The sequence below is a fragment of the Ursus americanus genome, chromosome 23, assembly GCF_024610735.1.
Source record: "Ursus americanus isolate L20-20 chromosome 23, mUrsAme1.1.p, whole genome shotgun sequence".
Lineage (NCBI taxonomy): Eukaryota > Metazoa > Chordata > Mammalia > Carnivora > Ursidae > Ursus > Ursus americanus.
The window spans coordinates 3,540,401-3,557,978 of NC_142149.1; the positions used below are offsets into that span (position 1 = coordinate 3,540,401).

The 17,578-nt window shown below is 58.4% G+C and overlaps 1 protein-coding gene across 1 annotated transcript in view; it reads left to right on the forward strand.

The window, feature by feature from the left end:
- Window positions 1–1,825: 1,825 nt before the first annotated feature.
- Window positions 1,826–17,578, forward strand: part of DNAH17 (dynein axonemal heavy chain 17) — a 95,206-nt gene continuing 79,453 nt past the window's right edge. Inside the window, exons 1-13 of the mRNA XM_045813910.2 lie at window positions 1,826–2,170; window positions 3,420–3,613; window positions 4,384–4,576; window positions 4,814–4,913; window positions 5,073–5,158; window positions 5,349–5,474; window positions 6,436–6,588; window positions 6,696–6,782; window positions 8,403–8,570; window positions 8,811–8,927; window positions 12,666–12,931; window positions 13,634–13,829; window positions 15,602–15,748. Of these exons, the coding sequence (XP_045669866.2) occupies window positions 1,826–2,170; window positions 3,420–3,613; window positions 4,384–4,576; window positions 4,814–4,913; window positions 5,073–5,158; window positions 5,349–5,474; window positions 6,436–6,588; window positions 6,696–6,782; window positions 8,403–8,570; window positions 8,811–8,927; window positions 12,666–12,931; window positions 13,634–13,829; window positions 15,602–15,748 (2,178 nt within the window). The remainder of the gene's footprint in view (window positions 2,171–3,419; window positions 3,614–4,383; window positions 4,577–4,813; window positions 4,914–5,072; window positions 5,159–5,348; window positions 5,475–6,435; window positions 6,589–6,695; window positions 6,783–8,402; window positions 8,571–8,810; window positions 8,928–12,665; window positions 12,932–13,633; window positions 13,830–15,601; window positions 15,749–17,578) is intronic.

A 17,578-nucleotide genomic window follows, 5' to 3' on the forward strand; every position in this document is an offset into this window, starting at 1 on the left:
AGCTGCCCATAAATGTATGCGGTGACTCCTGGAAACTTCATCCACGTCCATCCCTGTGCCTGAAGCTCTCCGTCTGGATTACTGTGGTTTTGTAGGAAGTGTTGCTTGTGGGAAGCCCAGGTCCTCCAACCTTGTTCTTCTTCAAGACTCTTTGGCTCTTCTTGGTCCCTCACATTTCCCTGTGATAGGGAGGACCAGCGTTCCCATTTCTGCAAGAAAGGTCGCCGGGAGTTTGACCGGGCTTGCAGATCTAGATCGATTACAGATCCGTTTGAGGAGAATCGTCACGGTAACAAGATTAAGTCTTCGGAGCCGTGAACGCGGGACGCCCTTTCATCCACCCAAGTAGTTCATTTCTTTCAGTGATGTTTTGTGGTCTTTGGTTGTAAGTCTTGCACTTCTTTTTAAAGTTTAACCCTAAGTATTTGTTCTTTCTGATCCTCTTGTAAATGGAATTGTAAGCAGAATTGTTTTGATGTTATTGTAAATGGAAATTGTTTTCTGAATTTCGTTATCGGGTTGCAGTGAGTATTACGGTGGGTAAGTCAGGATACATGTTGTGATGTCTCTGTGCCTCTAAAGGGAAAAATAGAAAGATGTATGATAACCAAGGTAATGAGAGAGGATGAAATAATAAAACTTATACAATCCGGAAGAAGGCGAGAAAGGAGAATACCAAGCACTCGATACAACGAGAGACTCGATCCCAATATAGTCAGGGCTACAGGAACTGTAAGTGGACTGACTGCCCCAGCTCAGAGCAAAGATTGTTCAACTGAGTTTAAAAATTTCTACAGCCCGGGGCGCCTGGGGGGCTCAGTCCGTGAAGCGTCTGCCTTCAGCTCAGGTCATGATCCCAGGACACATCGGGCTCCCAGCCCAGCGGAGAGTCTGCTTCTCCCTCTGCCTCTGCCTCTGCCTCTGCCTCTCCCCCTGCCCGTGCTCGTGTGCTCTTGCTCTCTCAGTCTCCCTCTCCCTCTCCCTCTCCCTCTCCCTCTCCCTCTCCCTCTCCCTCTGCCTCTCCCCTTGCTCGTGCTCGTGTGCTCTTGGTCTCTCTCAAATACATAAATACAATCTTTAAAAAATAATAATAAAATAAAGTACGGTCCAAGAGCCTCCCCACTGTGGCGGGTGGTGGAGGGTTGCCCATTTGCTGCACCACCACTGGTCACTCAGGTCCCGAGGAGAAGGTTCTAGAACTCCCAGGTGCCGACGAGGGCTGCAGAAGTTCCACGGCAGTTGGGGCCACTCCTGGAAAGGGAGCCATTTCCTTTGTGGTCTTGGAAAGAGCTGTCTGTCCGTTGGCCCTGCCTACGACTTGAGAAGACATCAGCTGAACTGGTAAGACTTTCGTGTGTGAGGGGAGCTCCTTCTGAGCTCTGCCCTTACCCCGGGGGTGTGTGATATCTTCCCTGGGACCCTTCCATTTGACCCTGCTCTCGTCTGGCCTCCCCCAACCCCATCACCTGCTGACCATCTGGCTGCCATCATTTCCTGCCCTCCCTTCTCCCCAGCCCCCATCCCTGGCTTTCCCGGCTATTAGCTTCCTGGTCACAACTCACACAAGGCACACACCACTGCTGCTTTGTGGCCCTCACCCCCAGGCCATGGCTGTCCAGCCAGGGCAGACAGCCAAGACCCCCTTTCCCTCCCTGCCCCCAGCCCATGCCCAGCGGAAGAGCGTACATTCACGAGGAACCTTGTCTCCTTGCTTGGTCAGGACAGAGGTTTCGAGTGGTTCCAGAGACGGCTGGGGAGCGAGCCCCTGGCACACGGTGCGGCGTCAGCGTCTCCGTGCGTGACGGGTCTGTAAGGAAGCGCCACGATGACCGTCACGCCGGACGTCAGGCTGGAGTATTTGGAGGGAGTAGCTTCCCTCGTTCTGAAGTTCAAGCCAGACAAGTGGAGCAAGTTGATCGGGGCTGAGGAGAACATGGCCTTATTCACCGAGTTCTTCGAGAAGCCGGACGTCCTGGTTCTGGTGTTGACGCTCAATCCCGCCGGCATGATCGTCCCCTGCCTGGGCTTCCCCGCCTCCCTCAAGTCCAAAGGCATTTACTTCATCAAGAAGGGACCGGAGAACATCAGCAAGGACAACTACAAGGACCGCCTCATCTCCGGGGACATAAGCCCCGCGCCCGTGGACCAGCTGATCGCCGTCGTGGAGGAGGTGGGTGTGCCGGTGGGGAGGGGGCTGGGGGCACAACCTCTGCTCTTTTGGTGAGTGGCCTGGAGCCCTGCTGCTCAGAGGATGGCTCACGGGCCAGCGGCATTGGCTTCCCTGGGAGCCAGTCAGAAATGCAGGAGCCCAGGCCCTGCCTGCCCCGGCGTGGAGACACACCGGCGTTCTGAGCAGACCTCCAGGCCGTGCTGCGCACCCAAGGGCTGAGAGGCCCCAGCCAGCACCTCATCCTCTCTCGGTCTCGTTAGCACCTCGGGACGCACCGGGCGTGGCCCCTGCCCACAGCGTCAGAGGGTGTGGGCCCCTTGAGTCCCAGTAGATGGGTTTCCCCGTTCGGAGACTTTGAGTGAAGAGAGAGAAAGGACGAGGTGCAGTTGGGTGCGTCTCCCCACTGTCCTGCCTTGTCACCAGCGTCACTCCAGGCAGGTACGGCAGGTACGGCCCACTCTGTGCAGCCACACCAACCAGAGTCCGAGGGACCTAGATTCTGGCCGCTGCTCTCCTCGTGCATGAGATGGGGACTTAATTCCCTGCCTTGTGCGAACTTGGGGCACAGGAGCCCCTCCGCCATGGCTCAGGCCAGCCTCCCCTCCCATCGGGCAGAGGAGCCTGGCAGGCCTGGAGCGAGGGTCCTGGGGCATCTGTGTGAGTCTGCTCGGGCTCCCGTGATAAGAGACCACAGTCCTGGGGGCTGGACATCCCAGATCCAGGCATGGGCTGGCCCGTTCCTTCTGCAGCCTCTCTCCTGGGCTTGTAGATGCTGTCTCCTCCCCGTGTCCTCACCTGGTGGTCCCTCTGTGTCTTTCTGTGTCCACATCTCTTCTTCTAAGGACACTGGTTACATGGGATTTGGGCCCACCCGTGGGACTTCATCTTAACTTAGTCACCTCTTGAAAGGCCTATCTCCAAAGACAGCCAGACCCAGAGGTGCTGGGGTCGGAGCTTCAACATACAAAACTGGGGGGCCCGGCTCAGCCCCTAACAGCCCTCCAAGGCAGCACGGGCCATCTGCTTTCAGCAAGCACTGTGAGCCGCTGTCCGGAGAGCTGGGCCCCCTTCTCGGAGGTGGCTTTGCTGCTGGGCCATCATCCTGCATCTGCACACCTCCCCTAGCCGTGCCTCCTTCTGGCATGGACTCGGGGTCCCTGGGTTCCAGGCACGGAGGTCTCCGCATTGCTCCAGGGAGCCACTGGGTCGGTGGAGGCCTGGGTGCGAGTACAGAGCCGTTCCCTTCCAGGTCCTCTACTCCCTGTTAAACCAAAGTGAAAACTTGAGCGGCTGGCCCCGGGTGGTCTCGGAAGACATTGTGAAGCAAGTCCACAAGCTGAAGAATGAGATGTTTGTGATGGGCGGCAAGATCAAAGGGAAGACCCTGCTGCCCATCCCGGAGCACCTGGGGAGTCTGGACGGCACGCTGGAGTCCATGGAGAGGTAGGCGGCCCCAGCCCGGGCAACTGGCCGGCTGGCAGAGTCGCTGACCCGTGACCCCAGGGATGGAAACACGGGAGGGCAGATAGTACCGTGAGATGGTGCTGAGTCTGAGGTCGGAGGCACACGGGCAGGACAGGAAGGAGCGCTGGAGCCCCTCCCCCATCGTGCACGGATGGGTACCAGTCCGGGCATCACACGCCATGAGGATGGTGTCACCGCATCACACAGCCAGAAAAAGGGATATCCAGATTTAGGACGTGGGTACTGAGGGGCACTGAGGAATATGGAAGGGGTTTTTAGCAAGTGGAGACTGTGACTCTAAATAGAGGTGGTGTCCCCCCAGAGGCCCCCTCGCACCTGCCTGGCCTCCCTTTGCAGCTGGCTGCTGGGTGGGGCTCTTGGAGCTGCTGCACGGTGACAGTGTGTTCCGTTTACACACATCAGAGGGTGATGGCTCCTGGGGGACTCACTGTGCTGGCAAGTCCCCCACTGGGAGCCATGCGTGAAGCCCCCAGTAAGGACGGCCGGGAGGGGCCACCTTGAACGTGGGTTTTATTCCACGCTTGGTCTCTCGTAGCTGGGAGACTTGGGCACTTCTCCAGCCTCCCCAAGGTGGCTGTGATGATGGAGGGACATGGGGCGAGATGCGGCGCTGCCGGTAGTGTCCCGAGGGCCACCGGGGAGGGACGATTCCTGCCCAGAAGGTGTGGAGCTGGCAGATCCCACCCCCACGGCTGGGAGAGCATCTTGCCCGATCCTCCGCTCCACAGGATCCCCCCTTCTCTGGACAACTCGCTGCTGCATGCCATCGAAACCATCATCATCGACTGGTCCCACCAGATCCGGGACGTGCTGAGCAAGGACTCGGCCCAGCCCCTGCTGGACGGGCTACACCCCCTGCCCCGAGTCGAGTTCGAGTTCTGGGACGCCCGGCTGGCGAATCTCAAGTGCATCCACGAGCAGGTGACTCCTCCGCGCCACGTGGTGCCCGGGCCTCTGTGGGTCAGCAGCCAGAGGGCCACATGCCGGCCAGGCCGAGTCATACCCCCTCCACCCCTCTGTGCGGACCCCCAGGACCCCCGAGGGGACCCGGATAACCCGCACAAAGTCCTCGGCTCCAGCGGCCTCGGGGTTAGGCGCCTTTTGTGTAGGGTCTCCGAGTTTCTCTGGAAAGGCCTACGTTCCTGTTCTGTTTCTCAGCTCAACAGGCCCAAAGTGAACAAAATAGTTGAGATCCTGGAGAAAGCCAAAAGCTGCTACTGGCCAGCCCTGCAGAATGTGTACATGAACGTCTCGGAAGGTGAGCCGAGGAAGCGGCCGGGGCGTCTCCCCACACACAGCTCCCTTTGGCGAAGGTCCTGGGTCTCGAGGAAACAGGTGTCCGTGAACACGGAGCCGCCCGCCACCGTCCCGACGGTGGGAGGTGTGTGTGCGCGAGCTTGTGCTCTCGTCCGTGCAGGGCTGAAGGAGGCCGACGACATTGTTCTGCATTTGAAGCCTCTGCGGATCCTGCTGGAGGAGATGGAGCAGGCCGACTTCACGATGGTGTGTCCGCCCGAGAAGGGCTGCTCTCAGGGGCTGGCCTGTGTCTCAGGGGTGCAGGGGCCGTGGGCTTCTTGGCCGGGCGGGGCTGCGTGGTCCTGGAGAGTGCCGCCTCCTTCCGCTCTGGGCTCCCCTCCCGGAGCCGCGCGAAGCGGAGAGCGGCGAGGCTGCACACCCGCCCGTCTCTGCGCAGCTCCCGACCTTCATCGCGAAGGTGCTCCACACCCTCAGCTTCATCTGGGCCACGTCCGAGCACTACAACACGCCCTCCAGGATCATCGTCTTCCTGCAGGAGTTCTGCAACCAAATCATCGAGATGGTAACCTGGCCCCGCCACGCTGCTCCCCCACCCCGACTGCGGCCTCTCCCTTCCCGCCCGGCTTCCCCCCTGCTGGCGTTCCTGGCAGGTTTTGGTTTTTTTTTTTTTTTAAGATTTATTTATTTGAGGGAGGGAGAGAGAGAGAGCGTGTGCTCATGAGCAGGGGGAGAAGCAGAGGGAGAGAAATCCCAAGCAGACTCCACACTGAGCGCAGAGCCCGACATGGGGCTCGATCCCAGGACTCTGAGATCATGACCTGAGCCGACATCAAGAGTCGGACACTTGCCCACCTCCGCTGCTTAAGCACCCCTCCTGGGCAGTTTAAAGACAGGCAAAGATGTTGGCACCTGGGTTTACAGGCCGGACCCTATGGCCACCCAGAGTTCTCCCAACATGGGGCAGTGTCAGCGCAAGCGGCCCCACGCCAGGAAGGAGGAGGAAAGGAAGGGGGTGCTGCTGAGTCCCAGGACCCCAGGACTCGGCCAGGGTTGTGGGGTTTGTCTGCTCCCACACTGACCTGCCTCCTGTCCCCCTCCCTGTCTTCCTTGCTTTTCACAAGCACAACTTAGCCAGCCACGAGCGTTGGTTTGGGCCGCCTGCGTGTGTTAAAATCAGGCTTGTGCCCCGGAAGGACACTGCGGGCAGGATCCTGCCGCCTGGGGCAGGACTGGATTTCCTGGGCCCTGGAGGGCCCCCAGTCACCTGGGACCAGGATCTGTTTCTGCTGCAGCCGTAGTGGGGGGACTGCGGGGCCAGGCAGGAAAGCAGCTCAGCATCCCGAGAACGGCCTGGCAGTGGGCGGACCGGTTGGGATGTGAACCTCCGGGACGCTGTGTCTGAAGGAGCAGACTGTGGGCCCCACGCTGGGGTGTCTGTAACCGCCCAGCGGCCTGCAGGCAGCGCGCCTGGATGTCACCCCAGAGCACTCTCGGCACTGTGGTCTGTCTTCTCTTCTGCCCAGACGCGCACTTTCCTGAGCCCAGAGGAGGTGCTGAAAGGCTTGCAGGGAGAGACAGAGGAGGTTCTGAGTGGCATCTCTCTGTCCGTGAACATTCTGAAGGAGCTTTACCGCACCTACGACTTCTGCTGTGCAAACATGAAGCTTTACTTTAAGGTCCGGCCTGATTTCAGAGCAAGTTCAAGGACGCGTGGGCGCGGGCTCCCCAGCCGTCCGCGGGAATGTTTGAGGCACGCACGGCCTCCTCTCTGTCTCTCCCGTAGGACAAGGAGCCGGTGCCCTGGGAATTCCCCTCTTCTCTGGCATTTTCCAGGATGAACTCCTTCTTCCGTCGCATCCAGACCATTGAGGTAAAGGTGAAATGTGGTTCCGGCCACCCTGACCTTAGCAGGGCTGCGTCTCCCACCCTTGTGCGAGTCCACATCTCCCGGTAGGGAGGGTGAGAGCCGCACCCAAACACCGGCATCGTGGGGAGACTGAGTCAGGCGCCAGCCTCCTCTACGGCCGCAGCTGTCGGCCAGGAATAAAAGTGACCCGTCTTGGGGGCTTCTCCCCCATCCTGTGCCTGGTGTCCACAAGCAGGCTGATGACAAATGATGCAGGCGTCGTCAGGAACCTGGGTGGCCATGGGCGAGGGTTAGCAGGCACGGTTAGGACAAGTGCAGAGGGGCCGGGGGGGCAGGACCCTGTGGAAGGACTGTCCGATACACAGAGTGACACAGAGCAAATGGACATTTTTAATGGGTTTGAGACGACAGCTGCCTCTGGGGCGAGGAGGCGAGGCATGAACGCGTGGGCAAGGCAGGACAGTTCGCTTTCTGTGTGTGATCTTCCGTGCGGTTGTTGACCTTTGCACGCAAACTATGCACACGGTTCAGAACGGGAAAATCACTCCAGAACCCTGGAGCTCTGGTTTTTCCGATGGCCGCCACACCACCGCCACCGTTAGCAGTGGTCTCCATAGCCCCGGGCAGGTGCACCAAGGCCCACTCAGGACTGCAGATTTGCATCGCAGAGTGTTCCTTGTGCCCAGAGGCTTCCATGTCCTGAATCCAGATGAGCTTTCTGGGAAAGGATATCACCCTGCTGTCCCCTCCCTTCTCCTGGCGGAACGAGCCCCAAGCTCAGGGTACCTGGCCCTGCTGCTGCTTTAGTTGAGTCTGCTTTGGTGATGGCATTTTGGGAAGACGGCCCCAAACCCAGCACCAGCTTAGGGGAGTGGCATAAGCGCCCCGTGCACATCTTCTAACTGGTGCTGGGCCCTGGGTCAGGCTCCCGAGACCGCCTGGGGTCCCCAAGGAGACTTCGGGATCTGGATTGGGAAGCGAGAGCCTCACACGGATGCGGGAGGTGACACGTGAGGGGACCAGGTGTGATGAAATGCCAAAAGGAAGAGTGCGGGAGAGTTTTGGAAAGGAAAGCACCTCCCAGGGGCCGAATAGTTGGAGAAGCCTCCCGGAGAAGACGAGGTGGGAGCCCCACCTCAGAGTAGGACTTCCAGGCCCCCCTCCGTTGGGCGTCCCCTGCGGGAGGGCATGCCTTCAGGTCACTGTCAGGGAAGGGCTCTAAGTGCGGACGGCGGATTTGAAGCTCAGAACACCAGAAGCCTCCACGTGCGGTTCCAACTGCTTCCCACCACAGCTGAGGACATGGAGGCCCCAGGAAAGCGTGATCTACTTAGAGGAGTCTTTGGGCCAGAGCGGGGTCCGGATCAGAGCGCCACCTCATCTCCCCCTTCTCTTCCACGTTCACATTTTGGCGAGGACTCATAGGGCCCTTCCCTCCGTCCCCTCTCTCTGTTCCAGAAAGGACTTTAGAGGACAGGAATAAACAGGGGGTCCCCCCCACCTTGCTGCCAGGTGGCCCCGGGGCTTCTCGCTCCCTGGCTCCTCCCTGCTGGGCTCAGAGCCGGGTCGGTGATGGATCCGTTGTTTAGTTTTGAAGATGACTGGGTTTTTTTCCTCCACCAGGATCTTTATAAAACAGCGATAGAGTTTCTGAAGCTGGAGAAGATCGAGCTCGGGGGCGTGCGGGGGAGCAACCTCAGCAGCATGGTCACGCAGATCTACGATGAGGTCTTCGAGCTGGTGAAGGTCTTTGCCGAATGCAAATATGACCCCTTAGACCCCGGAGATTCGGTAAGTCGGAGGATGGGGGGCCCGGCTGGACCCATGTCACACGCCCCAGGAGTGGGGAGACACGTGGAGGGAGAGTTGGTCACGTTCTGGAGACATCCCAGAAACTGCACCTGGGGCATCCCGTGACAATGAGCACCCTCAGAGGGAGCCCCGAAACCAGCCGGCGGGGGCGGGGGCAGAGCGAGTGCCTCCCCTGCTTTGCATGCCGATTACCGGGTGGACCTTTTAATTCACTTTCAGAGTTTTGATGACGATTATGCTGATTTTGAGACCAAAATTCAAGATCTGGATAGGCGGCTGGCCACGATCTTCTGCCAAGCGTTTGACGACTGTACCTCCATCGAGTCCTGTGCAAAGGTGGGTGTGGGCGGGGACCTGTGGGCTGTGAGCCGGCGCGGCGGCGCCCAGGGGATGCCGCAAGCCCCCTGGGGTGACCTAGTGATGTGCCGTGGTTTGCAGATGGGGAGTCGGCCCAGAGGAGCAGGGGCCTCTCTCAGGCCACGAACACCTCGGGCAGCTCCCGTGGCGTTTGGTGGCCGCCTTGTAGAGTAAGAAAAGGGAATGAGGATGAGAAGACGGTTACTTTACTGATTCTCACTATGTAAGGGTGTCTGTTCGTTCTTATCGATTCATCGTTCCCCCTGCTTAAAAGGACCAAAGGTTAGAGGTGAAGTTGCTGTGAAAATAAAGCACGTACGCTTTTTGTCCCACTGCACCAAATTCACACCGTCTTCAACACGTGACTCTGTGAGCGGCCCGGCGTCATTAACGGGGAGCCGCCGCTGGGTGGTGGGGTGCTGGCTGGTACCCATCTGCCTTCCTGGGCACTTTTCTGCGCTGTCCCATGTTGTGAGCGTGAAGCGTGCAGCACTTTTACACTTAGAGAAAAGAAATGGTGCCATGGAGAAAAGAATCTTAAAAAAATAGTCCCAAAGCGCTAAAACCCCTACAGAATATCAGTTCAAGAAACACAAACGGCCAGTGCACGAGCCTGTTTGAGCTTGCGAGCACCCAGAAGAGCCCCTGTTAAAACAGCAAGGTGGCAACTGCCCCCAACCGAGCTGGTTAGACTGTGAGGACTTGGGCAGTCCAGTGTGCCCCAGTCCCCACCACGCCATGTCGTCTCAGCCCCGCCCTTCTTCCTGCATTTCTGTGGCCTGCCTTGCCCCCGACAAACCACTGGGAGGGATCTCTGAAGATCGATCTACAGCTCTTCTGGAGAACAGGGACTGAACACGTAAACGAGTGCATATATGTATGTACTCGGGCAGCATTTTTATATCTGCCTAGTGTTATGCGTGTTTGCCGACCAGCACACCCTGCAGGTCCGAGCTGCCTCTTCCCTTCGCTTGGCAAGCCTCTAGGTTGCTGCAGGCAGTTGGGTGCCCACGGGAGACACCCACTAATTATTACAGGGCCTGGGGTCCCATGTCGTTTGCTAAACTCATCACCTGCGTTATCTACCCCATTTTTACCAGCTCGGACAAGTCAAGAAGCCCGTGCGGGGTCACACAGTTAGCCAGTTAGTAGAGGAGGCAGGACCCCAAACCATCCCCAAGCGTGGCCAGACGGGAGAGCAGTCGGGATGGCCCGGGCAGCTCCAGGTGCTGGCCGTCTTTCAGGATCTCCCCAGCACAGATGCCAGGACGGTCCTTTGTTTTTTAAAATGTAAATGCAGGGGGGTTGGAAACTGCACTGTGATGAGCAATGAGGTCTTAGATCCGAGGTGCTCCAAGCGGAATATCAGTGAATGCAAATTAACACCACAGCTGATGCTCCTTCCTCTGGAGCACACTTCCCCCTAGCTAGGTGCCTCAGGCCACCTTGCAGGCAAGGCCTCCCCCATCCACACCTTCCTGCTGGCCCTTCTTGCTCTGCTGCTGTGTATTGATCTCTCCGTGTGCATTGTCTTCCCAACTGGAATATAAACTCCCTGAGGACAGGCACGTGATTTGGGTGCACTCAGAACCCAGCCGGGCACACAGTAGGTGCTTTCGAGCTTTCCCCGTGGAGGGAACTGGCTCCAGCGAGGGAGCGGAGTTGTACTGGGGTCACAGAGCTCCAAGGGCTGCCCAAGTGCAGAAGGGTCCCCCAATACAGGTTTCCAGCCGGGCCTTTAACCTGGAAACAACAGCACCACCCTCCCCGGCGATGGGGTCTCCAAAACTAAAAGACAGCACTGGAGCTCGCGGAGAGCAGGCCAGCGGGGGCTAGCACGTCTCACCTCCTGTAGGGGGGTAAAGGGGGAGCAGAGGGAGCACCTCCCCACCCCCCACCGGTGGGCTCTTTGTGCTGTTGTCCAGTCAAGGGGAAAGACCTGGGCTGTTGGGGCCAAAGCAACAAGCCCATCGCCTTCGTGATCAGGAGTCAGGGGTCAACACTCCGAGGGAGGGGTGGCCGGGAGGAAACCCCCCTGATCCCCAGGTACCCTCAGGACTGAGCCCTGTGCCTTGCCACCAGGAGCTAAGACTGCCCCTCGGCCTTCTCATGGAGCTCATCCCCTCTCCTATTACAGCCTCCGTCCGGCTTCTGCACCCATAGAGGAAAGATGTTAACTTCATGCTTGTGCTAGATTAAGAAAAAAACAGAAAGGAAACGGAGGGAGAAAACAGCACCCCCAAGTGCTCGACTCTCCCTCCGCACCTGGGAGCGTTTTCTCTCCCACTTGACACAACCCTGCACCAGCGCCTCCATTCCCTGCAAGTTCCCCAGCTGCCCCGATGCCCCTTCTCAGTGTCAGGAATTCACACGCAGCCAGGAAAGTTCTAGAGCAATTTTCCGCATGATCTCCTGGAGGAAAAAAAAAATTAGCTTTCTTCCCAGGACCCAAAAGCCAAGAACTCTGTAAACGTGAAAGAGAGGGGCATGGGAGGGGAGCAGGCAGACAGAACGTCAGGAGGGTCACAAACCCACAAGATGTACCTTTTTCTCCCAAGCAGCACAGGTCACTTTTGTAGGAAGGGGCACCAGCGACCCCGGGCGTCCGCCACGCCGCTGTGGGGAGCTGAGCTTGGAGCGTCCTGGTTCGGTTTCTCTCAGAGGTTCAGCTGCCCCGTCTGGCTTTCGGGGACCTGCAGATCTCTCTTCTTTTTTCTGCAGCCGTGTCTCGCTCTTGCCTGAAAAGGCTATTTTGGGGACATTGTCTTATTCTTCACACTAAAAACTGGGGCACATCCGAGACCTGGGTGCAGTGCCCCCCAGCACCCAGGGCTGTGGGAATGTGTGGTCTGAGTGCCCTTGATTCCCATTTGCCTCGAGGGTGGCTCTCACTGGCCTGGGCCTGGCGACCTCAGGCTGGCTGTGGAGCTTCCGGAACTCCCTCTCTCCAGGTTCTAGGAAGACCCCCACCCCACCAGGCCCAGCCCAGGGCCTCGCTGCCCCTTGGCTCCGCTGCGCCCCGACCTTGAGCAGTGTGGTCTTTCTAGGAAATTCTCCATCTGATTCCCAGCCAGGACCCTAACCGAAACACCCCGATGAAGTGGCTTCCCCTCTTCCACTAAGCACTTGCACATGTTTAGCAGACTAGTCTGTGAGGGTGATGGGCCAGCTACTTGCAGAGGTCACTGCTTTCAGAAATGTGCCAGGATGCCTAGGATGCCTCCTGGATTAATTCAGGTCAGCGACCTCCAGCAGGAAGGTCCGCAGGCCCAGCCTTTCCTCTCCTGGAAAGGACACGTGACCGGGGAGGCGGGCTGTCCCCGCTCCTCGGGGACTCAGGGAACCTGGTCTTGAGCCCCCAGAGTCATGGCCTCTGCCCGTTCCCAGTCTCCCTCTGTGATTCCCTCCAGTCCTCGGGGCGGCGTCCCCGGCTTCACACCCTTCACCCCCGTGCTCGTTACCTGAGCCCCCGCCCCCACGCCCACCTCCACCCTGGGCAGCCTAACTTCTCCTGGGCCTGGAATGTTTCCAGGCCTCAGACCTACTTTGTGGTGTTGGCTGGCAGCCAAGTACCTGGGGACTCAGCATTTGCCAGCATGTTCTCACCCCTGAAGTTTGGCCTCGCACATTGCGCCAGCCGCCACGAGGTTGGAGCGATGCTGGGGACGGGGCAGGAGGCGGGGACCTCGGCAAAGGCACGTCTCTGTTCCTCCCCAGCTCCTGCACATGTGTGGGGGTCTCCTGGAGCGGCCCCTGATCCTTGCCGAGGTGGTACCCAGATACTCGGTCATGCTGGAGCTGTTTGATGCCGAGCTGGACAGCACCAAGACCTTGTATGACGTGCAGCTCGCAGCCTCTGCAGACGGGAAGATCCCCCCGATCCACAAGAACATGCCCCCCGTGGCCGGGCAGCTCAAGTGGAGCCTGGAGCTGCAGGAGAGGCTGGAGGCGCCCAGGCGGGACCTGAAGCACATAGAGCACCCGTGAGCGGGGCGCCAGCTTGGGGGCCCCTGGTTGGGCAGCGCGCCTCGCGGCTGCGGGAGAAGGGCAGGGCTCTAACTCCCTAAGCGTGGCCGCTGGCCAAGCCTTCCCTTCCCAAAGCACAATCCCGAAGAAACCCCATTCATGTCCTGCCTCCAGAGGGTGCCTTCTCAGCAAGTGTGGCCAGGAAGACTCTGGCTCACCCTCCCCTTGCCGGTGAGCCTGGTGGACAGTAACAAAGACGGTCCAAATGAGGACAAACACTGGCTATTGCGTCAGAGCTCGCCCTGGCGGGGGGTCGGCCGCTGTTGCTGCGTCTGGCAGAGACCGGAAGGCAGGCAGGGGAGGGGAGAGCTTATGGCAGAGCCCAGGGAAGGCTTCAGGTGTGCCCTGACCAGAGGCTGCTGGCCTGGGGGCTGGGAGATGGGGAGCCCATGTGACTGCTCTGGGGGCACACATGGCTTTCTCCAGTTGGTCCTAAGTTGGAAGGGAAGCGGGCAGTCATCAAGCAAGTTCTGGCCATTTGGGGCCAATGGCTCAGGGGTTATTGTTTGACTTCCTGGCTGTTGTCCATGCAGTCTCTCAGCCTGGAGGAAACAGGGAGCTGGCTGCTTCAGCACCCCGAGAGCTGGCCACCACATGTAGGGCGCTAAAGAGGCCTTGAAGAAGGGGGGCCCCTCACCACCCCATCTAACTGATTCCAGGGTCATGTCCAGCTCGGAGGCCAAGCTGGTCTACCAGAAGTACGACGAGATGATGGAGCTGCTCAGGGGCTACCGAGAGAAGATCTACCAGCAATGGGTGGCCGGCGTGGACCAGGACTGCCACTTCAACCTGGGGCAGCCCCTGATACAGCGGGACCCTGTCACCAACCTCATCCAAGTCAACTTCAGCAAAGCGGTGGGTGCCGTCCCGCCACGGGGCCCGGAAGGCATCCGTGTCAAAGGGCTCCTCAGGGACCAGGGCCCCACGGCAAGTGGCGGGTGGGAGAAGCCCAAAGCCCGCCCGTGCCACTGAGGCTGGTCCCCTTCTCCCAAAGCACAGACCTGTGGGGGCTGGTGTCTGTGACACATTTAGCTAAAGCTTTATTCCTTAAGGATTAAAGCATGTCCAGGTCGTATTTAAAATATGAGACAAACAGTAGCATCGCTGAAAGCAGCTTCTGTGACTACACTCCCTCCAAGCCTGGCTGCCCTTCCTGGGATCCCAAGGGGAACCGTCAGCTTGAGGATTGACAGAAACACACAAAGAAAGGTCTTTGCAGGATTGGAACAAATGGGCCCTCTGGTTAAGTCAGGGGAGGTGGAGAGAACTCACGCGTGAGCCGCGGGGCATGCGTCCCAGAGCTAAAACCTGGGTAGCTGAGCCGAGCGCCAAAGACAGAGGTGGGGTGGCCCTGATTCCTGCAAGGACGCACCTGCTGCTGCCCCGCTCTGAACCCCAGCAGTGACATCGGGGAGCCAGTGTGAGCTTTCCTCTGAAACCTTCTCTTCCGCTAAAATTCATCCTTTTTAAAAATTCAGCAAATATTTACTGAGCACCTACCTTGGTTATGTGCTTGGAATAAATTAATGAACGAGACAGACAAAAATCTCTGTCCTCCTGGAGCTTACCTCTTACTGGGGGCGGAGGATGGGGGGAAGGAAAGAAAGAGAGAGGAAGGGAGGGAGGGAGGGAAGGAGAGGGAGCAGACGGGAGGAGGAGGGGAGGGGCGGGAGGGAGTATAAATGAGTGTAACAACAGTGGGAAGGGGTGCAACACCAGGGAGGTAATGATGCGTAAGGACGGGTTTAAGGGGCTTCAGCAGAGCTGGAGGACGGGGCACAGACTGAAGTTTCGGATGTTGGCAGGAGAGGAGGTGAATCCGAGGGGGTGGAGGAGGGCAGAGGATGGGGCACTGAGAGCCTTCTGGGCCATGAAAGGGACTTGGGTTTTCGTTCTTAGTGATGTGGCTGCCATGGCTGGTTTTGGAGCAGAGGCAAGCCCTGCTGTGGTCTGTGTGTGTCAAGGATCCCTCTGATGCTGTGTGTGAATAGCCTGGGGGTGGGGAGCAAGCATAGCGCGGGAAGACCAGTTAGGAGCCTTCTTCCATAATCCAGGAGAGAGGCCACGAGAGGGTGGTGGCCTGGACCAGCGTGGCTACCACGAAGGTGTGAAGGTGATTGGATTTAGATATAGAGCCCGTGAGACTGTGAGACTCTGGTTGGGTTGGGAATAGAGTCTTTGAGGAAGACAGGACCAACCCCAGGATATCTGGGCTGGACAACTGGAAGGACAGAACTGCCATCAGCTGGAGGGGGCAAGCAGAGCTGGCCATGGGGCGAGACAGCTCTGCTCTGGCCACGTTGGGCTTGAGACATCTTGTGGACGTCCAAATGGAGACACTGAGTGGGCAGGTGGATACAGGAGTCTGAGGGTCGGGAGAGAGGTCTGGGTGGGAGGAGGTCACTGAAGTGAGAGCAGATCCAGAGGGATGACACCCTGGGACTCGAAGGCATGTGCTTCTCCAAAGCGTCCGGCGAGCCTGATGGTGGCGACCAGGAGAGTCTGGTGCCCTGGATGCCAAGAGGAGAGTGTGTGCCCACGATGGGGAGTGACCTTCCCTCGTGTTGCTGAGTGCCATGCCACTGGGGGCAGGCCCTGACCTCTTCTGTGATCTTCATTGGCCTTAGCTGGTGGCAGTTCTGAGAGAAGTCAAGTACTTGGGCTTCCAGCAACAGAAAGAGATTCCAAGCAGTGCCGAGAATCTGTTCTCACAGCATGAAACCTTCCGGAAGTTTGTGGGCAACTTAGAACTCATCGTTGGCTGGTACAATGAGGTGAGCTGATGTAGTTTTGTTTCGTTTTATTTGCCAAGTGTGCGGTTTTGTTGAGAGCAAACGCCAGGTGTAGGATCTCCCAAGGGTAACAGAGAAAGTGAGTACAATTTCATGTCGAGATGTGGTTCAAGCCACTCGGCTGTTGACTCACACAGGGGCAGCAAAGATGGTCACAACTTCCATCGGAAGATGGAAACTTCCATAGGACTTTGACTTACGTTCTAGCTCCATGACTGCTTAGAGGGGCTTTACTCTCCTAAATGTATTTTGCTCTGCGTCGTATCAAAGTCATTCCATTACACCCATTAACGTGTAGCAGGGTGGGCATCTCCCAGAATCCGGCCGGGATGACACATTTCCCAGCACCACGTGATCAGGTGAAGTGGGACAGCTGCCCACTGAGGGAAGCTAGATCGGGGCCCAGGGAAGGGACAGGTGCACATTAGCTCTGTGGATCAAGAATTCCTTTTAGGGGCGCCTGGGGGGCTCCATAGGTTGGGTATCCAACTCTTGGTCTCGGCTCCAGTCTTGATCTCAGGGTCATAGGTTCAAGCCCCATGTTGAGCTCCACCCTTTTCAATCAGAGCTGGGGACCTGACACGGAATCATGAAGAGGCTGGTTCTGTGTAAGAGTAACTGACTGGCCTTGGGGGGCACACCCTTCTGGGCCTGTTCAGAGCACCTCTTTCCTGGCCAGAGATCCCCTGGAAGCTGGGTCGGTAATTGGAAGGGGGCCCAGAGGGGCGTGGACTCAGACCACTGCGGGCCGTGGCAGGCACCTCCTTCCATACAGACCCCGCCCACAGATCCCTCTTCTGCCGTTGGTGCCACGGAATCTTCACTCCCACCCAAGCCATAGCAGATTAGGATGGATGTGGGCTCTGCATGAGTTTCCTGGGGCCGCTGCCACAACTGACCACCGACTGCGTGGCTTCAAATGGCCCATGTGTACTCTTTTCCCACTATGGAGGTCAGAAGTCCAAGATCTGTTTCCTTCTGCTAAAATCAAAGCGTCAGCAGGGCTGCTTCCTCCCAGAGGCTCCAGTGGGCTAATCTGCTTCCTTGCCTTTCCTGCCTTCTCAAGGCCATGCCTTCCCCGCTCCACCTTCTGATGACACCCCTCCCAGCCTGCCTCCTTCTTCCCCTCTGACCTTCTCACCTCCCTCTTCTAAGGACTTTGTGATTCCATCCCCCGCCCCACCGGGATAACCCAGGATGACCTCCTGGCGCCAAGGTCTTTAACTGAATCACATCTGAAAATTCTCTTTTGCATGGCCATCCCATCCCAGGGATTAGGCTGTGGCTGTCTCTGGGGAGCCATTTGACCCCACACAGCCACCTAATCTCACAACAGGCCCACAAGATTCCCTCTCCTTGGAGCCCTGGGAATTTGGAGGAGGTGCCAGCCTCCTTCACGTGGGAGTCCTGGGGAAGCAGAGGAACAGAGAAGGACAGAAGCACAGGCTGCAGAAGGAAGGGATCCGGGGAGCACAGCAGGTGGCCAGAGAGGCCCCCAGCGACGGAGGAGGAGCCTGGATGTGGACTTTGTGGGTCCCATCCTCGTGGGTCCTCCAGATGCGTCCACATCTGTGGGTTTCCTATCTGTGGCCTTACTCGTTCTGCACACCCTCGCACGGTCTGAGCTAGCTCCAGGGGGTTGATGATTCCGGCAGCCAGCGGGCCTCCAACCAGAACAACTGTCTGGGGCCAGCTTTGTGTCTCAACTCTGTCCTAGACATGCTTCTGCTCACTGATTCCTGACGTGAGGGCCGCTTTCCTAGAGCCGCAGGGCTGTGCCTCTCTCGCCTTCCCTGGCCTGTCCTGTAGGGG